The 26,627-nt window shown below is 40.2% G+C and overlaps 1 protein-coding gene across 24 annotated transcripts in view; it reads left to right on the top strand.

Annotated features, from left to right (window-relative positions):
- The window catches only part of LOC140914828 (cohesin subunit SA-2-like), a 99,138-nt gene that overhangs the window by 17,538 nt on the left and 54,973 nt on the right, over positions 1-26,627 (top strand). For all 24 annotated transcript variants that reach the window (XM_073353687.1, XM_073353694.1, XM_073353726.1 and 21 more), the window contains 9 exons: positions 2,021-2,117; positions 3,414-3,490; positions 7,215-7,286; positions 9,553-9,757; positions 11,760-11,911; positions 13,350-13,423; positions 14,086-14,209; positions 21,066-21,164; positions 22,568-22,647. In XM_073353687.1, coding sequence (XP_073209788.1) covers positions 2,021-2,117; positions 3,414-3,490; positions 7,215-7,286; positions 9,553-9,757; positions 11,760-11,911; positions 13,350-13,423; positions 14,086-14,209; positions 21,066-21,164; positions 22,568-22,647 — 980 coding nt within the window. The remainder of the gene's footprint in view (positions 1-2,020; positions 2,118-3,413; positions 3,491-7,214; positions 7,287-9,552; positions 9,758-11,759; positions 11,912-13,349; positions 13,424-14,085; positions 14,210-21,065; positions 21,165-22,567; positions 22,648-26,627) is intronic.

A 26,627-nucleotide genomic window follows, 5' to 3' on the forward strand; every position in this document is an offset into this window, starting at 1 on the left:
TGACTCCTATACTTACAAGTAACACGGTTACTGTAACTGTGGAAGAAGTGAGTGAGACAACTTGGGCATGGATTTCCAAACAAAAGGTGCCTAAAGTGAGGCTCCAAAATATTTAAGCACCTAAAAAGGCGTCTGATTTTTCAAAACCTAGTGGTTCCCATGGCTTCAGTGGAAGTTATTAGGAGCTTAGGACTCTTGAAAACCAAGCTACTTAAGTGCCTGAATGTGGCTCTAAGAGACTAACTTTAGGCATCCCTTTTAGGAAATCCTGGCTATTATCTCCCCTGCCCTCCTAGTTTGACAGCATTTTGTAAGTAGTCAGTATACCCTGTTTCCCTGTACAGTCAGTAAGTTTATTCTGTGCTGAAGAAATCCTTATGAAATCAAAGAAGTGCTTCCCCCACCCCCCCCACTTAAAAATATTTTTAATTAATATATATTCTGGACTGTAGGCCCCAGTCTTTCAAGGTGCTTTGTGCGGATGATCCCCTGTTCCCATGAAGAGCCTCATTAACTTCAGTGGGGTTTCTTCAGGCACACAGATTAATCATCCTGCAGAATCAGGGCCTGGGGTTCACCACTCTTTAAATTTAGAGTTAGAGCTGGGCAAATAAATTATATTCCGTTCACTGGCCCTTAGAAAAAATTGGAAAAAATTTTTGGTTTGGGTTTAACTAAATCTGAAAATTGTGAATTTTTTTGGTAAATCATAAAAAATAATCAATTTTGCATTGAAAGACATGTTTGCAGCTTTTTCCTAAAGGTCTAGATTCACAAAATGAGGTGGGAAGGTGGTGGTGCTGCTTTCCTTATAACTTTTAGCCCAATGTTTATGTCACCTACCTACGATGTAGGAGACCAGGGTTCAGTTTCCCCCTCTGTCTGATTTGGAGAATGGATTTGAACCTGGATTTCCCACCTCTCCGGTCAGGGCCCTACCCACAGAGCTGTAGGCTATTCTGGTGTGTAGAAGGGGGTCTCAGTCTCTTCTTTTGAAGCTGTTTCACTGAATGCAGTCGCTGGAATAGGGTTTGGACTTGAATCTTCCACATCCTAAGTGAGAGTCCTAACCACCAGGCTAAAGCATCATTCTCACTCTCCCTAGTCCAGTGACTGTTCATTGTCATTCATACCAGTGAGAGTAATTTAACCATTGGAACAATTTAGCATGGATGTTGGTGGATTCTCCATCACTGGCAATTTTAAAATTAAGATTGGATTTTTTTTTAAGGTAAGCTCTAGTTCAAAAGGAATTATATTGGGGAAGTTCTATGGCCTATGTTACACAGCAGGTCAGACTAGATGGTCACAATGGTCCCTTCTGGCTTGGAATATATGAATAATGAATGAAATTAAATGAAAGTAAAACTTTTTTTCCTCATCTCCTTCAGTTATAGGCATCTTAGGTGCTGCTGTAACAACAGCAGGTGACATACTTTAGATAGAAGTCTTTTTTTTTTTTTTTTAAAGCTGATGGTTTTCTTTAATACTAGTGTTTTTATAGTATACCCTGTCTCTAATGGTTGATACAATGTATGTAAACTTCTCAAATACATTTTTGTAACCATTTTTTGTATGATATGAGTCTGGTAAAATATTTATGATACTGATTAGTGATAGTGCCCGACTGCCTTTTTTATTTTCTTTTGTTTGTGAAACTCTAAGAAAGCATTTTGATATAAACATTGGGGTTTTTTTGTTTTGAGAGCAGATGTTTTATTTTGTTCTAGCATAGCCTGAGTTTGTTCTAGCCCTGCTTATAGGGGAGTGTGCAGTTCTGGGAATAGTGTTCTAACAGTTTACTTTGCTTCATAAGGAGTTGTGTGCACACATACTGTTATGGCCATAACCAAATGGTGGACAACTTATTCTGGATATCTATTTTTTATAACTATTGGTGACAGAATAGTGTAAGACATACTATATTAAGAATTTCACAGGCTGGAGCATATCACACCTTGTTTAGCCTTTGATCACTGTTTTTTTTTTTTTTTTTTTTTTTTCCTGTAATCTGTTTTAGTCTGTGGTAGATGACTGGGTTGAAGCTTATATCCAAGATCGAGATGTGGCACTTCTAGATCTGATCAACTTCTTCATTCAGTGCTCAGGCTGTCAAGGTAATTCAGTATCATATAGGCATATCCATTTGCTGGACAGTTTCTTCTGGACAGAAACTACCTTTATAATAAGTCACTTATACAGAAGTGGATTGTTTGTTTTAATGGGCTCTAGACATACCAAGATTAATGAAGGAGGATGTCAATGGCCAAATTCTTCAGCCTTTGGGCACACAACTCCCCTTAACTTTACTGAGAGTTCTATGCATATGATGGCTTCAAGATTCAACCTTCTTGTGTAACAAACACTCTGAAACATGCCCACACGTCTTTACAGAATCACTGACTTTTGAGAAGAATATTTTTCATGACTGTTCAAATTTGAAATCCTAATTTTTTGTTGATTTCAGAATGCTAGTTTGCACTGACCTAGTATTTTCATCTGAGGCTCTGAAGGTACTTTACAAGTACTAGCAAATTGAGTCTCACATTTCAATTGTTTGAGGAACAGTGTATCTCTCTTCCTTCTATCTACTTGCTACAGAGTGACTAGAAAAGGAGTACTTGTGGCATCTTAGAGACTAACAAAATTATTTGAGCATAAGCTTTCGTGAGCTACAGCTCACTTCATCCGATGCATTCAGAGTGACTGTGAGTCTAAGTAATAATTAATTATTTCCAAAGCAGGCATAGAGACACCAACTGCTATCTCATCTGAAATCTAGCACCTTCTGCAGTACAGTGTCCCCTTATACCATATGGAGGTGTTAGTTTGGCCGTGATTCTGAGGGAGTGGTGCCATCCATTGAAGCACCAATGTTACTTTCTGCGGCACCCGCTTGTTCCTTAGTGATTTCCCTTTCAAGTACTGAATTGTGTACTCCATGCTTAGTTTCTGGTGATACAGCTACAGAATAAATGATTACTTAGTCTGTTTCCCAAATCCTCTGGATGTACAGATTGGAATCTTGTAGACTTTATCTGCTTTAGCAAACAGAACAAAGCCTGTTCTGTTAAATGGCTTATTAAGCACCTCTATCATAAAATATTGCCAATGCAGGAATTTAAGGTATACAAGTAGATAAACAAATTGGTGTCAGTTTGATACGAAACTCAACACTCCTTCTCTGAAGCTGAATGTTGGTGCACTGTTATCAGCTGCTAATAACCTATTTATTTGTCAACTTGCACTAATGCAAAAACAAGTAGAACAGTTTGGGTTACTTTTTTTGGCACCCATGGATTTAGGTCAAAGCCACTACTATAGTATGGACTTTATTATTTTTGAAATTTTAATATATGGTATGGCAAAATATTTCCATTTAATTCTCAAATATTTCAATTTCATCTATCTAGGAATGGTGACAGCTGAGATGTTCCAAAGTTTGTGCAACAGTGATGTAATACAAAAAATGACGGAGACATTTGATGAGGTAATTGCAACATGAAACTATGACTTCATATGGCTCATTTGAATAAGCAATTGCTATCAATATGAAAATTGGATAGTACTGTTCGTTGACTAGTATCTCTCTCTCGCTCATTGAAGCCTGCATTCCCTCTTTTTTCCCCTGTAGGAAAGGTTTTATGCACATCTGGAATGAGAAGCAGTCAAGGTGCCTGAAACAGAGAGTATTGCTGTCTTCAATATTTTCATAATACTTCCCTGCATCCTTGCTAAGTCTTGCATCTAGCTCTTTTTCAATAAAATAAATAAATTGGGGGCATAGTATTTTTCCTCTTAAGATGTTCTAATAATGATAAATACAGTCTGTAATGGCTGCAGGTAACATCATGCTTTGGGACCTTATTGATAGGTGCCTTTAAAAATACATAGTGTGGATGGATGGGGAGCTGCTGATGAAACTAGTTGTCCGTTGGAACTTAAACTTTTTTCCCTTCCCATTTTGTTGATCGTATGAATTTCCATTGCTGTCCTTTTGATGTGAGAGCAATAATAATGTGCATTACTAATGTCAGATCACGGTCCAGACAGGATATTTTATTCCGTGAAGTTTATTAGAAAAACTGTGTCTTTAAAGTGCCACCTCCACCCCTCAGTCTTGCCTGGCTAATAAGGCCAGCCTCCACTGTCTTTTGCCAATTATCTCACAATCCTCTGAGTGCCTTTTTCCATGCTTGCCCTCTAAGTTAGTTTGCCACCCTCATCTTATTTGTATCCCTCCTTAAGCCGCTGCTCTGAGATACCAGTAAATTGAAAAGTCTGACTTTATCCGTCTTGGATTTGAGACCTTTTACTGTCCTGGAGTGAATACTGTGCTTTACTTTATAGTGGCCCTGATTGGCTATGCCTACAAGAGGAACACTTTACCAGTACAGGAATACCAGTGTTTTATACTGTCAGAACACTCCTAGTTTGGTGCAGCTATGCTACCACTTCGCACCAGTATAGTAATCCCCAGCCCCCCACGGGTGAAACAAGCTATACTAGTAAAAGCACAGCTTTGCATTATAGCAACATCTACGACAGAGGCTTCTGCTGGCACAGCTGTATTGGGGATCACGCTGCTTCGTGCCCCTGACCAACATAGCTATGCCATGTGAAGTCTGTAGTGTACCCGCAGGGTTGTCCTTAGGATTTATGGGGCCCCACACAGTATTATTAAACTGATGCCTCTATGCCTGATGGCAGCCCGGGCTCGCAGCGCGAGGGGGAGGGGGGGGAAATAAGGCATAGCAAGACGCCCGGCCCACCTCATGGTGGCGGAAAGTCACAGTTCCCTGAAAAGACCCCTGTACTCTCTCCCTCACGCAGAATGAATATGCAGAGAAGGTACCTAATTAAAAGCACTAAATTTGGGAATAAAAAACGTCAGTCAGGTTTTATGATATGCCCTGAAGTTTGTCAGACATTTATTTGCAAAAACTTTGTAGTAAGGGCGAGTCAGTTGTTCTGCTGAATACAACATTAAATGTTATGGAATACATGATGCAGCTCTTCTCTGTTTTACATTTTCTTAATCAGTATTTCTAAGCTGATTTTACATGTACTCATAAGTCTTCAGAAAGTAGTCATTCCAGATTACTACATATTTAACTCACTGAAACAAAGACATTATTTTAAATTAATCATGTCACAGAGGTTTAGTGTGTTCATAACAATGTTCATTGCTTTTAGAAAATGGGAACACTAATTTACTTCGTGTAATCTCTGTAACAATAAACATGTTTATGAAATGTCACCAACTTTAAAAAATATGTTTCCAAAGATTTTAGGCATAACAAAAGGGGCTGAAGGGAGAAAGGGATGGACAGAAAGGATAGGAAGACTTTGGAAGCAAGTTTCTCTTACTACAGAAATTAAAATTAAAATGTGTATTTTAGCTACAGGTGGTCTTTTGAAGGATTTATTTAAAAAAAAAATATGTCTGAAGATCCAAGCATTTAAGACAAAAGATGGTTGTGCATCTAAAAATCTATGCAAGGATTTTTTAGAGATGTGATTTTATAAGCTTCACTAACGAGATATTTTTAAAGCAAATTTTAAACTAAGGTCCTGTAAAGTAACATGTTCTGAGTAAATATTACAGTAATGCACAACTGTTTTTTTTTTAGTAAATTCAGGGCATGGCTACACTGGAAACTTCAAAGTGCTGTCGTGGGAGTGAGGTCCTGGTAATCCACCTCCATGAGGTGGGGCAGCTGAGAGCCTGTCCACACTAGCGCTTTAAAGTGCTCAGACTTGCTGTGCTCAGGGGAGTGATTTTTCACACCCCTGAGCCAGCAAGTTAGAGTGCTATAAAATGTAAGTGTAGACAAGCCCTCAGAAACTGGCAGTGTATACCTGGGGTTTGGCAAATGCCTGTTAAATGCCTTCATTACCATTTGCATGGCTCTGTAACAGTTTCAATGTTGTGCTAATAGGTTTGGCAGGCTGGAAGTCTTTTTCAATTTTAAGTTACTAGATCCCCTCAGAGTAAGAGTCACCAGGCTGCAGCAGCCAGCTGTGGGAACCTGCAGGAAGAGTCAGAACAGGGATAGGAGAGCCAGGAAGGTGGACACTAAGACCCAGTGATGCCCCATATTTTCAGGTGCCCTATGCAGCTGTGTCTTCTGTGTATGCCTAAGGCCTTGTGTACCCTGGCGTAACACATATGTTCATCTTTACTACCTTGAGTAGTCCCGTTGAAATGGAGAAAAGATTTCAACGTGGTAACACTTCTGAGGAGGAGGACAAGATTAAACAGTTTGTCAAATCACTGAAATGATGGGACTATTAATGGTAGTAAAGGTAAGCATGTGAGCAAGTGTTTGCAGGATTAGGGCCAAAATGCTCACTTTCTCTTGCCAGCAAAGTGCTCAGGGGGCTGCCAGCGACTTCAAAATACAATGTGATTGAAAACATTAAAACAAGTTTAAATCGTTTCAGATCCACCATGGATGTGCTTTTCAGCGCAATTTGAAATGCACAATAATTAATGAGGGTTTTGTCTTGTCTAAAGGATGCTGGAATCCAGAGTGTGGTGAATTTTCAAAATATCATTTAGCTGTTTTTTTAAGATGATAATCCCCAAAGAATGCCTAAATTCATGTGAAAATGGGATTGACTGATAAAGCTGTTAGGTTTTTGAAATACGGCTTGCCCTCACTTGCAAATGTGAGCATATTTGCCTACCCTTGAACTGGGATGTTTCCTGGGGGTCAGCTGTTTCACAATAGCAAATAACTGAATGTTGCAGATTGATACATATTTAAATTTCTAAGGGAGAAGCAGATGCTGTCTCTCAGAATAAACAGTAAAGATTATAGTTTGCACATTTCAGTACCTGATGTTTAAATGAAACTTGGCACTGACTACTTGTTAGTACAAGAGTACCAGTTTTTAAATAAAAACTGCATTTGTCTTTTACTGAAGTACACATGGGTTTTAGCTAAAAACAAGCCAAATAAAAGGGGATTGTGTGCATGTGTGTGAGATGTATACAGTCTCAAGTTTAAATGACATAGAATCATAGAATATCAGGGTTGGAAGGGACCTCAGGAGGTCATCTAGTCCAACTCCCTGCTCAAAGCAGGACCAATCCCCAAGATCTTAAAACATGATTCACAATTGGTACTTTTGTATATGTAAAATCTTTCAGAATCACTTCTGCAGTTTCATCAAAAGCTTTTATAATTTTGTCTCTTGCATTCTAGGAAACAGGATTGCAATACAAGAAATTTATGGCCTATCCCTGGATTCTGACTGTTACTTGGCCAGTGGACATGGTAAATAGCTGCATTTCTTGAATATCCTTGAAGTAAAGATTTCAAATGCTGCATATATGTGAAAATTGTACTTGCTTAATGGTGCAGTCCAGCAGTACAGTGGTGAAAATCAAGTGCAGAGTTGTTGTCTGCGTGACTGCAGAATTGCTTTAAATAAACAAATGTTCTTGATGTATGATGGACCCCATTCAGCAAGAACCTGAGCACACAATGGCTTTACAGGAATTGAAAGTGCTCAGCACCTTGCAGGATTGAGCCCTATGTGAGATGCAATAGGCATGGTGTTCAAACAGCTGTCGATCTAGAACAGTATCCAACTGTGCTTTCTTCCATCACCCCGCTAGCCTACTTGGCTTTACTTATGTGTGTGTTCTCCCCATGCACACCCTTAAAAAAATTCTTTTTTTAGATAGTATTTTGGAAGGGCCACTGTCAAGTGAAATTTGGCTCAAAGTTTAGGTTTCATTAAAATGATCTTTTACAAAATTGAAGACTAATAGAAATTTCTGCAACTTTAAAAAGAAAATGGCAATAGAATGTATAAAAACAAAAACTATTTCTCTTTGGTGTTTGATATCAGAAATAGCTTGCAGCATTGTGCTGTTTATGTTGTTGTAATGTGCCCATCGCCATAGTGATGTGTATACAGATAGTAGCAATTCTATCCCAAAGGACCAGGCCCTCCATCACCTATGCCTCTTTCTTCGAATTAGTTTTCTTGTTATGTCTCCAGGAAAGATGCTGTGGTTGTTCAGTAAAGGCTTGCATGCACTGTATGCAGAGAGTCTTACATTGTTTTCTAACCGTGGCATGATTTATGTTTCTCTGCTCTACAATGGTAGAGTTCCATAGTAGATTGCCACGCCCCTGAGAGTTTTACTCTCAATTAGCCATAGTGTCCCTCTTAACTGGAGCTATCTACTGGATTGTGGGAAGAAGTGAGTGTGACACCCTGTAGCCCATGTGACGCTCTGTACCCCACATTCACCACTTTTATATGGTTATGATATATTGTGTACAAAGTATGCCCTAAGAGGTATAATTTGAAAACTTATAATCTGCTGAATATTCTTATCCTGTTGAAATGTGTGTAAAATTATGAGATTTTGCTGTATGATTGTTACTGAAATATGTTGTTCTGGGTAATGCCCAGAAACCATTTTCTCAGAGACAAAGATGCACTGGCACGGCAGCAAGCTGTTAAAAATCCATGACCTACTTAACTGGCCATTCACCAGCTGGGGAGAAGGCATAAACAAGACACTTACATTTCATCCCAGTGATGGTACAGATCTCATATACACAGTCTATACCCCGATGGGGGGGAGGGGCAAATCCTCAAGGAGAAGAGGATAAAAAAATAAGAGGCAGTGACCACCACGTCACCTCTTCCCCTCCATCTCTACTGGTGGTAGCTAGATCACTTGAAAGACAAAAGTAGTATAATTGAACTGTGGGAGTCGTTCTGGCCCCGAGGTTTTTTAGCCATTATAGACTGCTGTATGCTTTTGGTGAGAAAAATTCCTTTTTTTGCTTTTAAACCTATTAGCCTTGGTAAAGTTTAGGAATTTTCTTGTTTGTTTATCTGTTTATTTGTTTTGTAACCAATTCTGACTTCTAGGTCTTATCACTTGTAATCGCTTAAAATCTCTCTTTCTCTAGCTAATACAATTGTTTTATTGTTTTAGCTAAACCAGTGTGTTTTGGTTGAAGTGTTTTGAAATGTCTACTTAGGTCAACAAGGTTGGTGCATAATCATTACCCAGTGTTGGAATGATGAAATATCTGAGAGCTTGTACTGCCCAGAAGGCTACTGAGCAGTACAAGACACACGTTTTGGGGGAGCAAGGCTGGGACTGGGCTTTCATGTATTCATTTGGGAGTGATTTTACATGTGAGTGGCTTTGTGTGAGCAGAGCCTGGAGGGGTTGCTGTTCACCAGCAAAGCAGTGTAAAGGGCATCCCAGGCTGGAGAGCTAAATGGACACAGAAGTCCAGCAGTTCAGATTGTACCCTGGGGAATGTCACAGTGAGTTCTAAGACGGTCAGTCTGCAGCCCATTGATGGCTTTAAAGGTTAGCATCAGGACTTTCTAGAACATGAGTACCTCCATGTGGCACTGATGAGAATCTCACTTGACACCAAACTGAAATTGCATATTTCTTCACTGTTTCAGGTGGGAGAAATGTGGGTAGTAAACAAGCAGCACAAATGAAAAGTAAATGAGACTTTCAGTTTTTATAATTATTTTTTCCTTCTAATATAGGACAATGGAGACTATCCACTCATCAAACCGGGACCCTACTGGAAGAAGTTCAAGGCCAATTTCTGTGAGTTCACTGCGGTGCTAATCCAGCAGTGTCAGTACAGCATCCTCTATGATAGTTACCTGATGGACACAGTCATCTCACTGCTTACAGGGCTAGCAGACTCCAGGGTCAGAGCATTCAGGCACACCAGCACTTTAGCAGGTAAATACAGTTCACGTTGCTTTTGCAGTTTTCATCAGAGATTGTAGGTTTTTGGTGACTCGTGTGTTTACAAAACTGATCAAACGTAAAAAGGACTGTAAGCTTTCCAAGGCAGGAATGGTCTTCTTTTGTACATTAACAGTGCCTAGCACGTTATGGATGCTACCGTAGTATTAATAACCTCCTTCTGCATATATATGTTGTTAGAGGGCTTTCCCTTCACCCTCTCCCTTGGTTCTTGTCAGCAGACAGAAAGCAGAAGACCAGAAGTCCGAAGTGTAGGCAAAGTGATGTTTATTGGGGTTAGTTCCAAGCAAGCATGTCCATAGCTCTACATGCCGGCAGAGTCTGTTTTCCAGTGTTCTGTTCCCAGCTCTGACACCGCAGAGTATTTACCCCACGTTCCCCTTCCCAGCTCTGACACTGCAGAACCTTGCCTGTGTCCCAGTCCCTATTCCCACCTCCTCCTCCTTAGCAGGCCAAAACATACCTGCAATGCATGCCCACAGTCCCACCCCTTACAATTTGGTCTTTTAGTGTTATATACCTCACCCCCCAAAACCCTTTTGCCCCTCCCAACTGGTTGCTTAACCTTGCCTTAAAATAGGGGTTTAAACAATCTTAAAGTGTGTTCTCGAGTAACACTTTAACTGCTCTTATCTGTTCCCATTGTACTAACAAACCCATCTGACTAGGCAAAAGCAACATACACAATCTATGTCCTTTGTTTACACATATTAGTATAAAATATAAAAGTATTAAAGGTCAAACCCAAAATTCTATCCAAGGGATAGCTCAGTGGTTTGAGCGTTGGGCTGCTAAACTCAGGGTTGTGAGTTCAATCCTTGATGGGGCCATTTAGGGATCTGGGGCAAAAATTGGGGATTGGTCCTGCTTTGAGCAGGGGGTTGGACTAGATGACCTCCTGAGGTCCCTTCCAACCCTGATATTCTATGAAACAAGCCTATATACTAGCATGTGTGAATGTAATTTGGAAGCATTGGACATGGTAGGTATCCTGCTGGCTTTAAGAATAGTACAGGTATTTAAAATACGTTCAAGAGTATCTCGGCACCCCAAAATTCTTGTTTGAAGAGGAAGCTTGGAATGTAGATTATCTGTAAAGTAGATCAGTTGCATTTTAATATTTAGCAAAATCTTTTGTAACAGCTGAGATAATTAACTTTGTAACAGCTGAGATAATTAACTTCAGAATTCTGCTATGTAGTGGAAGTTATGCATAACATAGTTTTCTGTCACTAATTTTCCTTCCATCCCCACTGAGTGAATATAATTAATATAAAAGGGAGGATTTTAAAACTTATGAGGCCTGTCCTAAGAAACTTATCATTCAAGAGGTTTTTTTATGATACCCCTACTAAAATGAATACCTTTGTAGCTTGCTTATCTTGCACAGCATGACAATATCTAGGTGAGTTTATACTTTTAAAAAAGCCAACAATTGGTCACAGCACAGCCCCTTCCCTCCCGCCCCCCCCCCTTTTTATTTTTTTTTTGCCTTTGCCATCCGTGCCCACTGACAAATGGGAATCTAGCTGTTGGTCTGAATCAACAAAAGTAGACACACTTTATACGGTTTCATAAAGACCATCAGACTCTGGCTCGTGTGGTCCTGAGCTCTTGCACTGATGTTACTACGTTTCTTCACATCTGAGGAAGGCACTTATCCTATAGCTCTAGATTGTTGTCCAAAATTAAGGAGGAAATCTGCAACATGCAACATCACCTGGACCAAAAGAAGTATTTCACCAGGAGTAGAATAAAACACCTCTGACAACCCTTTTGTTTCCAAGCCAAGTAGTAAATTTAAATGAAATATTACCCCAACATCTGTCTTTTTGCTGCTCCTACCTTGGATTGTGATCTTACAATTTAAGCAGGGTTGAGGTTGACCAGTACACTTGTTTTAACATGTTGAATATACTTTGTAATTTGTACCGCTGAGCTAAGGCTTACTTATTTGGTTTCTCTTCTTTTTCAGCGTTGAAGCTTCTGACAGCACTTGTAAGAGTAAATCTAAATCTTGATGTCAGCAAATGTAACGCTCAAAGGCTGTATCAAGTGGAGAAGAACAGGATTTCTGTCAAGAGGACCAATCACAGACTGGACCAATTAGAGAGAAAAAGGAAAGAGGTGGGTCAGGTTTGTTATTTGGGATGGGTGAAGATGTAGTAATAGAGGTGGCTCTTTTCTGGCTGCTGACTTACACATGTTTTTCTCACACTTTTGAAATACAGGGAGGTGATATTTGCTAAGCATCATCAATGATAGATTGCAAAGCAGTTCTCACTTACCAGGTTCAGTGCTATACTGACAAGCACTCCAGACATGTCGCACACAACTGATCTGCATTTTACTACTTGCTCTAGCCATTATGCAGCAGTAGAGTGCATAGTATTCTTTAAAGTCTCTGTTTTGATGATAGCCTCTCAAAATTGGGGATGTGACTAGCTGGTGAATTGGCATCTCTTCTGTGTGCATCTGGTAATTTTTTCATGTCTATTCATACACATGCATGCACACACAAAACTGGGCTCCCACAAACCATGAGCCAAATTCTTTGGTCTTTGCTCAGATTATACTCTGGAATTAGACCAACGATATTGGAATTTATCACTGTATGAAAAAAGGATTCTTAAAATGCCATGTGACCACAATTTAAACTATGGCTCATTTCTCTCCTACTGTCCGGACTCCATTATTCCTTTCCTGACACCCAGACAGCCTCTTGTGACTCTCCTACTGTCCATGCAGCATCCTGCACCATGGAAAATTATCTTTTAGGTGCTGGCATAGTTTGTTGCTGCACAAATGTGAGAGAGAGTCCCTGCCCCGCTAAGCTCGCAACCAAGTACCTCCGATGTAATCTTTGAACTCCGTCATGGGTACAATTGTTGTATTTGTAAGAAGAGGCAGCTTCTGTGTTGAAAGGTGGCTAGGTAGGGCAGGAGAGACAGACTAGGGCAAGTGTTAGCTTCCTAATCCCAGTCTCTTGGGCAAATCAGAGGGAAGAGGTGTGGGGTGGGAAATTACTTGTCACCTTCATGGTACCTTCATTAAAGAGAAATGATAGATTATGACTCAATGATTTATTGTCTCTGAAGACCTCTACCGAGTTTTCAGGGCTTCGTCAAGGTGCCCATTGGACTACCTCATCCAAAGGTATTCTGGGTTTTTTCCAACTTCTGACTTTTCTTCTACCATATGTCCAAGTGAATTACAAAGACAACTTAGACCTACACATGCAAACTAATTGTGTAATGGCATGTATCATTCCTTCTGTGTATTCCTAGAACAAGGTTCTTTTCCTCAACCAATATATTATATGAAGTGTCTTAGTACTTGGATTCATAGTTGAAATCCAATGACATTTCATTTTGATGTAGTTGTGCCAAATCAAATCCCTAATGTAGACAGGCTCATTTTTTTGTACTGATGAATTGTGCAAACAGTAGGGTTTGCACCCAGTGTAACAACGTGAATGTGGTTACCTTGATATGAATTTCCTGTAATATAAAGGGGATTTGTCATATTCCCTACTTGGAATTTTCAATGTTTTTGGTATTTTCAGTATGAACAGAAACCGCTGGAAATAGAGAATATGATGAATGCTATTTTCAAAGGGACATTCTTACAGAGATATCGGTAAGAATATTTATCATTTATATGCTTTTGAAATAGCACCCACAGGCCTTAATCAAGACTGGACTCCATTGTGCTGCATATTGTACTAACACATAGGAGCCCACTGTCCCTTCCCTGATGAGTTGACAATCTAACTTCCCTCACTGAAAAAAAGAATAGGAAGGAATAAAAATAAGTCTGTACAGCATACATGCATCCCATAAGAAAATCTCATGCAAAGTGTCCCGGTTAAATCAAGATGAATATCCAAGGGACAGTAAAATTTTCTCTGAAAAAGCACATAATACTGAATTATTTGAAAGAACCCATTTAGGCTTAGAAAGTAACCCCTTCATTATGTACACTCATTCTCCACTGCTTTGTTTGCTTCTTCCTTCTGGCTACAGACTAATAAGTTTATGGTTGAAAGACCTTCCAAACCCTCAAAATAATTGCAACTTGTGTAGCTAACAGGGTTTTTTTTCAAACACTAACAGATCCTTTGTAGGGGATTTGTAGATTAAAGACATGTTTAAAAGTTACTGAATGGACACTTAAGATGCTACTTGGGATTGCATGTATATCTGCAACTCTTGATCTCCTGCTCGGAAAAGCAAATAATTAACCTGGTATCTTTTGGGTATTTATAAATGTGTTTATAACACAGTTTTGTAATTTTACAGTGATGTGATTCCTGAGATCCGGGCTATCTGCATTGAAGAAATTGGCAGCTGGATGAAAATGTATCCTGATACGTTCTTAAATGATAGTTACTTGAAATATATTGGATGGATGCTGTATGATAAGGTGAGGATTTTCACCTCCTCCTCCCTTTATCTCCCACAGAAGGAAAGTTAATTCAAGATTTAAAAAAAAATTGTTCTAAAAGTTAAAACAACTTAGAGTTATATATTCTTACATGGTCAAAAAGTCTCCCCTCCTCCAATACTATGTTTTGTTTTAAAACTCACCTTACACCACTAAGTAATAGAAAGCACTTACTTTTATCCATTCTGTGCACAAAGCTGTGTGAAAGTGTGCGGCACTGATCCATGGTGTGTGTATGTATAGCTTTGCTGGATGTATATGTATGTGACCTTGAGCAATGTTTCACTTTATTGGGTAAGTTGACTTTGAAACCTATCCTTGCTAAGTGGTGACATGGAATACATCCTCTGTATGTACAATTTTAGAGGTAGGGTAAACTTCTGTTTTAAGATTGACAGTTGTTACTTTGTTAAATTATATTATTTCATAGAGAGAGACAATAATACTCTTTATTTCTGAACTGGAAAACAAGTGGAGCTATAAGAACATTTGGAAAATATTATTTAAAATCTCAACTATTTTGTTACAGTTCAGTTTCTTTTAATTACCTCTTATATTCCTAAAATCTTCCAAATAATGTTTTGCTTTCCCCTCACCCCCAAGGCTTTTGTCCTCATCTGTTTAGCAGTTTTCCTGTTTTAGAGCAGAGATGAACTTAGTATGTCTATCTTTTTAGAAGTTAACCTGTAAACATATTTTTCTCAAATTTACCAGTGTGTGCTTAATAGCCTGGCAGAGACAGTATTTGCTGTGAACGGTTAATTACTGAGTATGGTACTTTACTTTTGTAGGGCATCTTTTAAAATAAATAAAATGAGTTTATATAGCTCCTGTATAAATGCCAAAATGTCTTTTCTTTTGCATCAAGATTATATATGATGACACATAGTTCTTTGAATAGAATATTAGTTAACTGCAAAGCCAGCAGAGGGTGCACAAATCACATTGTTTGTGTTTCATGCTATAACTATATAAGCAGTGGTTAAACTTCTTTAAAAGGAAACTAACTTACCAATAACAGGCCCCTCTCCCACAAAGACTTTTAGGGCACATTTAAATAGCAGGATTCTTTTGGCAGCATGTACTGTACATACTCACGTAACCCCTCTTCCATGGGTATACACAGCAGAGTGAGTAAATGGTGAGACATGGATTAAGTCAGTAGAATAAAGACATGCCTGAAGGGTGTGGGTATGAAGCCGAGTACATTCCCTACACGTTTTCTACTAGCCCAAGCTTTGCCTTCCATTTACACTGCTTTTTTAGCAGAGTAGTATCCTGCTACTGCAGCCTTTCTCCTCCTCAGCAAAAGACTCTGGTAGTGGGGAAAGGTTATGTCAGCTCCCTGCTGCTGAAGCCCTGCTCCACAGAGAGGCTGGGGTCAGTGAGGAAAAGGCTCAACCGTTCCTCATTGCCTCCCCCCGCCAAGGCCTTTCCTCACCAGAGGGAAAGGCTCTGGCAGTGGGGAGCAGCTGAAGCCTTTCCCTGCTGCCTCCCCTCTGCTGGAGCCTTTCTTTGACATGTGTAGCAACACACTGCCGTGAGGACACTTTTCCCTGTGGTGGGTAGCTAGATGTGCGCTACAGGGCACTGAAGGTGGTATGTAGTGTAGATGTAGCCATAGAGTCTAGAGAAGTTTCTCAGATCAATCATAGCAACTTTTTAAGGTATGGCCGGTTGAGAGATCTTTCAAATTACAAACACAGAATTTCCATTTTTCCCTTAGAATATGTGACATTGCTGTCAGTGCAGTACAATATGAAAATTCTAAAAATTTGGTGTCTTTGGCTAGAGCACAGAACCCCATCTGCTGTCTTTTACTGGAGACTGGAAACAGCTGCTTTTTTAAAAAAAGAAAAAATGTTTGTTAACTGGAAGCAATCACTGTAGCAAAAACTAAGTGAGATAAAATGAGAAGGCCTCTGGATTTCATCTCCATCCAGTTGACTGATTACAATACCAATCTTGCATTGCGGTACTGGCTTTAAAAAACATACTGCAAGCTATTCCTTCCCATTTTTGTGGGGGAGGGTGTACCCAGATCATTGTCATTTGGGAATATAGTTCCAGAGACATTTGCCAAATAATTTTAGGGCCCAAATCTGAGTAACCACAAAATTGTTTTCAACTACAGGAAAATGTAGCCCAGATAACCTGTGGCATTCTAAGTATAGACTAAACTCAGTCAGTCACTGGGAAGCTTTAAAAAAAGGTTTAAACACTTATTTGGTCTTCAAAGACTTATTTGCATGTTATGACTTATTTTACCCTTCTGATGCTATTTTGACATGACGTATATTTATAATGCAGACTTAATGCTGGCATAGAAGATATTTCCCACACCCAACTGGATGCCCCAAATCCATTTCTCTTAGTGGTACTGAGTTCAAAATAAAAAAAAATGAAAAGTCTGTCTGTGTCCCAGTAAGAATTGTGAAACAATGTCCCGAAGGTGTAATTTTCTGCTGGAACAACTTCAGTAGTTAATTATTTCTAGAAGACAGGAATAAATGTTGCTTTTTAATACTAAATACAAATAATGCAAAATCTGGCAACACCATTCAGTAACAATAACTATACAGTTAACCCCCTTCCTAAAGAACTGTCGTCCCATTTCTCAAACTTGGTCCCCTAATTGTGCATTTTGACGCTCAAAGTGGCATTTTGATGCCTACAGTGAGTGTTTGGCTCCTATGTATTGATCTGAGCAATTAGATGTGGAAGAAAAGAAAGGGGCAGGGAAAAAAATTCCTCTGGGAGGTGAGAGGGATGGAGGCTGAAAAATGGAGATGAGCAGAGGTGGGGTAGGTGAAAGGAGTAGAAAGGATGACTTATTTTCTAAGGAAAATAAAAGGTGTACTACATACACACACGCTTGGGACATCCACATGTGTCGGCCTCGCTTTTGAGTTGTGTAGGGAGTTGTGTGATGCTTTTACTTCTAGAATGTAGCATTTTCATTAGAAAAAAAAATTACAAAAATCTAATCCCTCTTGGAACAAAATGTGCTTACGTTACAGAAGAAAAGATTCAAGAACAAAACCAGTCTTGTGAGCCTTGCAAAACTAATTTGAGATCCTCTACTGTAAGGTGCTAGAGAAGTGCTACGTAGGTAGATCCCCTTGTACTGAGGAGGAAGTTGAAGCACAGGGATGCAATGATTCTCTTGCTGCTTTGCATGGGAAATATGGCAGAAGTGGGAAAAGAGCTCAGATCTCCTCCTGACATCAAGTCCTGGGAGCTAACCACGAGATCATCCTTCTCCTGTCTAATTACAAATTAGTTTGAGAAGTTGTCCATGACAGGACATCTGTGTGGTTTGACATTCCTTCTATGGAAACTTCTATGTCATGACATCCCCCCAGATGTCATGACAGTTCACATGTACATCCTGCAACAGTGTCTCTGTAAAACTGGCATCTTATTCAACAGATCTACTCCCTGGATGTATTCTCAGTCCTAGTCTCTGACTTCTCTGAACAAAAAAAGCGTTCACTATGTTTTAGTTTGGCAGTGCTGTGGGGAGAGTGAGCTGGGTTCTTTTCACAGATCAGCAGTATTTTAAACTAAGTTCCTGTTGCAGAATCAGAGAGACAAGAATGGTGATTCTGGTGAGGGAAAAGAAAAGAAGGCTTTATCTGTAGCAAAAAGCTGCTGAGATCATTTGGGAAAAAATTTAAATAATGGAAAAAGCAGTGCAGGAGGAGTAAACACTCACTCTAAGGAACAGGAAAATGGGGCAGGAAATGTGGCTAAAAACAAAGGAAAGAAATGTAAAAAAGATGACGAAAATAATGGTAGTGGAGGTAAATCATAGAATCATAGAATATCAGGGTTGGAAGGGACCTCAGGAGGTCATCTAGTCCAACCCCCTGCTCAAAGCAGGACCTATCCCCAATTAAATCATCCCAGCCAGGGCTTTGTCAAGCCTGACCTTAAAAACTTCTAAGGAAGGAGATTCTACCACCTCCCTAGGTAGTGCATTCCAGTGTTTCACCACCCTCCTAGTGAAGAAGTTTTTCCTAATATCCAACCTAAACCTCCCCCACTGCAACTTGAGACCATTATTCCTTGTCCTGTCCTCTTCTACCACTGAGAATAGTCTAAAACCATCCTCTCTGGAACCACCTCTCAGGTAGTTGAAAGCAGCTATCAAATCCCCTCTCATTCTTCTCTTCTGCAGACTAAACAATCCCAGTTCCCTCAGCCTCTCCTCATAAGTCATGTGGTCCAGACCCCTAATCATTTTTGTTGCACTTCGCTGGACTCTCTCCAATTTCTCCACATCCTTCTTGTAGTGCGGGACCCAAAACTGGACACAGTACTCCAGATGAGGCCTCACCAATGTCGAATAGAGGGGAACGATCACGTCCCTCGATCTGCTCGCTATGCCCCTACTTATACATCCCAAAATGCCATTGGCCTTCTTGGCAACAAGGGCACACTGCTGACTCATATCCGGCTTCTCGTCCACTGTCACCCCAGGTCCTTTTCCGCAGAACTGCTGCCTAGCCATTCGGTCCCTAGTCTGTAGCTGTGCATTGGGTTCTTCCGTCCTAAGTGCAGGACCTTGCACTTATCCTTATTGAACCTCATCAGATTTCTTTTGGCCCAATCCTCCAATTTGTCTAGGTCCCTCTGTATCCTATCCCTGCCCTCCAGCGTATCAACCACTCCTCCCAGTTTAGTATCATCCGCAGATTTGCTGAGGGTGCAATCCACACCATCCTCCAGATCATTTATGAAGATATTGAACAAAACCGGCCCCAGGACCGACCCCTCGGGCACTCCAGTTGATACGGGCTGCCAACTAGACACGGAGCCATTGATCACTACCTGTTGAGCCCGACAATCTAGCCGACTTTCTACCCACCTTATAGTGCATTCATCCAGCCCGTACTTCTTTAATGGATTGTTCATTCTTAGTCCCTAGATGTAGTTTCCTTAACACATAAAATACATGTAGGGTTAAACTGAGAGATTTGAGGTGGGAAGGGAGATTAGGAAAGGCAGGTGATACGGTTTTAGGAATTAACTTGTCCTATCTACAGACCTATGTTCTAATATTGTCTGACTGACAAATGCAAATGACAATGATTTTTCTCTGCTCCAGTCAATATCTGACCATCTGACACAACCAGCACAACTTAAATTTAGCACAGATGTAGTCTTTATTCAGGATTACAGCCCAGGAATGGAACAGTGTGGGGTGGGACTGGGATTGAGGTACAGTGGTTTTGCTGAGTGTGTTTATAAATTTGTACAGCTCTTGACTGTGGTATGCCAGGTAGTAGTCAGTGGTAAGTAGCAAGTTTGGGCGCTAATCCTGCAAGAAGCTTCATCAGGTGCAGCAGTCCACCTGTGGAAATAGGGCCTTAAATTTTAAAGAGGTGAGCAAAACTCAAGAAATGTGCCTGATGTATGTGAAGGTAGAGAAGGATAAATTAGACGACTTGAAAATCAGTGTCCATATTCTTTGGTGATCTTTCATTTTCTATTTCTAACTAAAAAGCGCCTTACACAGACTCATTAGTCAACGCCTGCTGCTGCATGGCATTGTTTGCGTTCCCTCTTAAGCAGGAGAATGGGAAGTTTGCAGTAACGGATAGCGTCCTTGTAGGAGATCTGCACTGCTTGGGTTTCTTTTATTTTCCTGCCATGTTAGAGGGAGAAATGAAAAAAAATAAATCTAGTATGAAGGAGATAATAGTGAATACAAGGCTGTAATTTGTTGCAGGGGCTCTGCAGAAACCCTTTGCCATGAGAGTTCAGCAGAGCTCAGTGAGTTCTGCTTTAGAGCCCTAGAATGACTGTCTTTTAATATTCTTAAAGGTTTTGACCTTTTAAAGTTGCAGGATTACACTTGAGGCATTTCAAAGTCTAGGAAAAGGACATTCTTTTTATAGAACCATTTTGAACAGTAGTATTGGCTTACAGAGAAACAAATGAGGTAAATCTTTATAAAACTCATAAATATTTTTGGTATAAACCAACTATATTTGTTAGCCAAACACAGAAGGGAACCTGAGGACTTGTCTACACTGGAAAATTGTATCATGCTAGAACATATTTTAACCAACATGAGCTCAGACATGTCTTAGCACTCAGGGTAGGTAAGGACTGTTGTATTTATCAACATGTCAGCAGGTTGTGGATAACCCTAGGAGGGAATAGAGGGGATTCTAGGATTAGTCACAGTCAGTCGATGTGATGTGTTAAACAGGACAGCTCTTGGCTACTCTGAGTGTTTTTATCTGAAGTAATTTATCAGTGTAGACTTGGCATGAGGGAGTCTAGATGGTGTAACATAAAACCTTCACTGGGTGCCCCAGCGTCAACGCGAACTCCGTCATACTGACTTAAACTAGTTTATTATTGTATAACATACATACATTTTATCTCTGAGTTTGGCCCACTTAGTCTTGGGACTGTAAGAGACTCTAAGTTGGTTTAACTCATATCTGAGGAAAGTGTTGGAAGAAAAACAAATAGCAGAAAGATATAAGTAGACCACCCCCAACTTTCACCTTCTGACACCCTGGGCATGGAATTATATGATCGTGGACTCCTTGCACTCCCATTGGTAATTAGTTATAATTTCTATGGGAGTGTAACATGAGCTTAGAGATCACCTCTCAGTTTGGCCCATTGTATGCTATTAGGCATATGTGACATAACTATAGATCTGTCTGGTAATGGAGATTGAGGCAGTTTTTGCTTTGTCCATCGTAGGCGTTTATAGGGCTCCCACTCCCATAGGATGACCACCAAATTATCAGTAAATAACATCAGTGCCAAAGATTTGTCACTTATCAGATTCTTCTTTGTCTAACAGCAACCTGAAGTGCGGTTGAAGTGTCTGCTGGGACTGCAAGGAATTTATAACAGAAAAGAGCTGGTATCCAAAATGGATCTCTTTACTAGCAGATTCAAGGTAAATGGAAATACCATTTTCTATTTTTAAAATCCGGTTTGGCTAGCTACACAGGATCTGATATTTTGAGCAGAGTTGGCTGTCAGTCCCTTAGACGGGCTAGGATTGTTGGGTGGGGGAGTTTGTGGGATGTTGCTCTTCATTCATGAGAACATTCTGGTTTTGCTTTGGCCAATGAACAAAGTGGGGTTGGCAGGCTCTGCGGACAGCCATGTCCAGCCTCTTGGCGAGGATTCTTTTGGCAAGGAGTATTTGGCATCCCAAAGTCCCCTGTGTTCCTTTATCCCCCTCAAAACTGAGTTTGTATGTTAGATGTTGGATTGGGTGATTCTGCATAGATTGCTATTGGAATGTATGATTCTGTGCTTATCCAGCATGACTCTGTGATCCTTGCAGAAAGATTTCCCATCCCCAGTCTGAACAAGTCAAATGCTAGGCAGTAAATGGATAGCTTTTGAGCATCTGTTGGGTGAGCTGAGCAGAGGCCATTGTGTCCCTAGTACACTGCACTGATCAAGTTGCCACGTACAGGCTAGTTCAGGCAGTCAGCACTCTACTTTTTAATGTTACCTTTGGTTGTGATTTCATCAGCTGTCACTAGCTAGCCTTGTCAGTACTTGGATAAGAAAACCCAAGGTGCTGCAGGAAGTGGTATCATGACTCCATAGGTGGCACTCTTCCTTCGGAGGACTGAACCAGTGCCCCAGCTAGTGCATACTCTTCTGCTAGGCCTGCAGGTACAGTCTTTTGGATGTCATGTAAAACCAAGGACTTGGCTCTTCGTAGTCACTGAAAATCCCATGGCACTTTCTGAAAGAGGAGGCTCATAATTCTCATGTTTTAGCCAAGTTTCAATCTGAGTAAATAAACTCTGCCTATCTAAATTCAATCCATATTTTAAACAGTTTTACAGCAGCCCTCTGTACTTCTGCCCTAATCTGTGGAGTATTGCTGTGCGTTGTTAAACAGCCACGTGATCCAAAATGTACTTACCTTTTTAGCAGGGTTATGGCTTCCAGAATTTTTTCACATTTGAGTAGAGAAATGATTTATGTAACATTGTAGCTTAGAATTTATCCTGATTTAGCATATTGTTACTAATTGTTCTTCATTTACAAACAAGTGGCCAATCATTCTTAATTTGTGAGCTGCAGTCAGTTTCTTGTGGAGACACTCTTGCATCTACACAAATTTCTTATTGGTCAATTAACTCAAATAAAAACGTAACATAATGATGGAACAACTTGGTGGTAAGCAAATTGTCTTATGTCTCTTAGGAAATAGTCATTGCAATACTAATAAGCCTGTTTGTTACTAGTGGAGATGATCTAACTGTAGCAAAATAAATATTTGTCCAGAACAAAAAATGTTACATCTTTTTATTGTCGTTTTACATCCATTAGGATCGAATTGTGTCCATGGCTCTGGACAAGGACCATGAAGTAGCAGTTCAAGCCATGAAACTCTTGATGCTTATGTCACAGTAAATAATTTTTTTAATGTTCTATATTGTTTTAATGGCAACGAGACCCAGATGTAACTAGTTGAGGAATCATCTTATTACTGATGATGTGCTCAGAAACAATTGCCCCCTGCAGGACATGGGTTAAACAGGATAACTGCAAGCTAAAAGTCAGTTGTGAAGTGCGTGACTAAAGTTAGAATGGTACTTAAGAAGTATGGTTATCCATTATAACACATTCTGGAGAATCATGTTTATTTTATAAATTTTAAATTGTGGGACTAGTGAGATTTCTTTGTCCCTTTTTGTTTTGCACTTTTTAAAAATTTGTATAAAGACTCTGCATCCCATTGCAGATACTGGTCAGATTTTAAGATCCTGCAGAAGCCAAAGCCTCTGGTGATTCAAAGTATAAGCTGACTCCTGCATCTGGCCAGGGGGAGATGGCTTCCATCCATGTACAACATTGCACAGTTGACCAGATGCACTGTGGGCTTTGCTTTTCCTCTGAAGCACAAGGTATTGGTCCCTGCTGGAGGAAGGATGTAGAACTTGATGGACCAATAAACTGACCTGGATATGGTAAATCTTACTCTTATTGAACCAGCGACATGGAACCCTGAGTGCTGACTGACTGACTGAATTGTGACTTGCTGAGGTCAGTCTTCAGAATGAGCAGTGCATGCAGAAGTTCGATAGGGATTGTCTGCACTGGGAAACTTACTGAAATAGCTATTCCAAAATAATTATTTTGGTGTAAGGCCCTGTGTGTTATTGTCTTTCTGGAGTAGCTATTTCAGTACATTTCCAAGTGTAAATGTGTCCTTATAAATCTGCTTTTCCTGTTTTTTCTCGTCTGCTCCCCCATTTGTTGTGTTTCTGATCACAGCAGTGTAAGTCTCACTGTAAAAGGAGTGCACTTTTTTCCCCTATAAAGTGAGCAGGGCTTTTTTGTATCTATTTCATTTAAGGTCAAAAGGGATTTTATTTGTTCATACTTAAAACCACTTCTGTATAGGCATATAAGTCCAATGATTAGGCAAATTTATATTAAACTGTACACCAGGCCCACTGTAAGTATTCCCCCCCCACCCCCACTTGTCATTCTTGTGAAAGTAATTGTTTGAATCTGTGAAAGCAACAAAAGATGCAGGATGGTTTCTACCTATCTACAGACACTGGTACCTGCAAGCAGTTTTAGGGTGTGCTGCATTTGGAGCTATGGGTTTGATCTGCAGCTCGTGCAGACATACTTGCGCCAGCTCTGATTGAGCTAGCGTATTAAAAATAGTCGTGTGGCTGTGGTGGCACAGGCAGTGGGGAGCCCGGGGCATGGCTAGCCACTCGAGTACGTACGCTTGGGGTCCAGGCTGGTTTGTACTTGGGGCAGCTAGCCTCTGCTGCCCCTCGCCACTGCCCGTGCTTTCCTGCCTACGCTATTTTTAGCACGCTAACTCAATGAGAGCTAGCATGCGTGTGTCTGTGTGAGCTCGGAATCACACCCCTAGCTTCAGGGATAGACATAGCCACGATTACATGAGGCCAGACAGGTGAAATCTGCACAACTTGGATAGTAACTTTAATTTAGGAACCTTTGTTTGCATTACAGTACCAGAATATCCTTTTGCACTGAAGTGCTGCTTTATAATCACAGGAAGTGATTATTATCTCCCTTGACACTCCGCCCATTTAGGTGGCATTACTCCAGGCTTACACCAGCCTATATATGGGAACAGAATTGGACCCATTGTATATGTTCATTGTTGACATAACTTGCTTTTTTACAGGAAGTATCATTGTTTAAGTGACACTAATAGTAGGTAGGTTACCACTGCTAATATAAACACAAGGACCACTTTGTATGACATTTGCTTCTCCATATTGCATAGATATTGCATTGTGCTTTGTTATAGCATCTATGTGCATAACATGTCCCTGTGCTAGGAAGAGTAGTGCACCATTGTTAAAATACAATGACTCTTTAAACCAGTTAAGGTTGCTCTTGTTCTATATCTGAACCAACAAGTGCTATATTGGCACTGCAGCTGTTTAGCTTCTCTGGCTTTATTGTTGGGTTCATGTTCTCACTAAACTCATGGATGCTAACTATAGTCAAAAAGTTTATTGGTTGTCTGTGTTTTTAGGAAAGCCTTGTCTAAAGAAAGTTTAAAATTAGATTTCCAGCACTGCGCAGTTCCTCCTAAGAAGTTTTCCAAACAACACTTGTCCGTTATAAAACATATTTCCTCGTAAATAAAATGAGTGCATGTTTTTGTTGATTAAGCCATGGCAGAGGTCCAGCAACCACATACTTGTTGTCTTTGTTTCTTCTCCATCTGTTGCAGAGCCAACAGCGCTCCTAGTCACTCTGAGCCCTGCTGATTTGGTTTAATTATTGGGAAGATGAAGATGGGAGTTGGGGACTGAAATGAATTATCCACAAAGCCAACCGAGAATCTTATCTCTTTTGCTTATAAAATTAGCACGGGACAGTCTAAACATTTTGGGTGAAGAATTGCGCTAAACTCTCTCTGATAAAGTTGCTTTAAGAGACTATATAAAGATGCCTTTCCAGCAGGGGAGACGTTTCAGAAGTGATTACTGTCATTCCAGGAGCAGAGAAGCACTCGCCTGTGTGTCTACACTGCAAGTGAAGGTGTGATTGTAGCAAAGGTTGGCGTACCACTGTTAGCCTGGGTAACAGTAGCAGTGTAGATGTGGTGGCATGGGCTCAGCAAGGGCTAACAACCTGAGCCATACCTCTGCTGTGGACCCTGGGTACATACTTGGACACTAGCTTCTGCTGAAGCCCATGTCACCACATGTACACTATTCTTGTTATCCACGCTAGCTAGATTTAAGGTGGCATGAGTATGCCTACTCATGCTATAGTCACACCTTCACTTGCAGTATAGACATAGACCCATGGTGTCTACCTAAGATAGCATGGGAAGCATATCTTGGCTCATAGACAGTATCTGGTCTTAAGCACTGCAGCTTTATACATGCAGAAACGCAATAGGTGGGGTTGGGAATTGTGAAATTCCTCAAAATGAGTAATAACAAAAGAGTGACTGTAAATATTAGATTTGTTCAACCGATCTGCTTCCTGTACGTGTTCAGTCACAGTTGCTTGCTTACTTGGCAAAAAAAAACGTTCACCTCCTTTAGTCAGGCAGTTCCAATTTTTCTGTGGGAGCTGGATTCTGCTCTAGTTTCGTCATCAGCAGAATTGTCAACTAAGTTCTAACTGGACATACTTCTGGTGAGGCCTAAAAAGTCTTTTCAGATACTAGTCTGAATTTTCAGTGCTGCCTGTAACCCCTTTCTGCATAACCTTTAAACTACATAAATTTAGTATAGAATTATTGAGTAAGTTAACATCAATCCTCACAATGCCCTTTTTAGAGTGTAATTTTAACTGGTCACACACTAGTCTATGAGATGAGGTTTTTTACTACTTCTTTTCTCTACGCTTATGCAGAACCCTCAAGCTGTACACTTACCTGGCCTGTGTAAATGCACGTTCTTATTATCCTCCTCCCTATTCCTTCAGATGTATATATCCATTTTTGCGTATTGTCTTAATTAAATGGTAAGCTCTCTGAGTGAGGGACTTCCTTTGCTGAGTGATACAGCACTTAGCATGGTGGGAGCTTGATTGGACCTCTAGGTCCTATCATAATATAAATGGTGCTACAAAATGTCATGGAATTGCCAGCATTAACGAGGACAGAGCAGTGATACCAAGTGCCTTACATTAGAAATAAGAAGGAAATAAAATATGAGGAAAAATGTGAGCCACAAAGAATTGGTAGAAGGAAGAAGTGAGAAAACAGCAATTCTGAAAGATATTTGGGAACCCTAGTGGACGGCAAATAGACATGAGGTTGCTATGCAAGATGTCAGTAAAAAGGGCTTTGGGGCACTCTGTTTCGAGGTATAGCGACAAAGGAACAGAATGCCATGCTCCCTCATTATAGTGCTTCAGTGAGAGTGAA

Source organism: Lepidochelys kempii, chromosome 1 (assembly GCF_965140265.1).
Source record: "Lepidochelys kempii isolate rLepKem1 chromosome 1, rLepKem1.hap2, whole genome shotgun sequence".
In the NCBI taxonomy this organism is placed as follows: Eukaryota; Metazoa; Chordata; order Testudines; family Cheloniidae; genus Lepidochelys; species Lepidochelys kempii.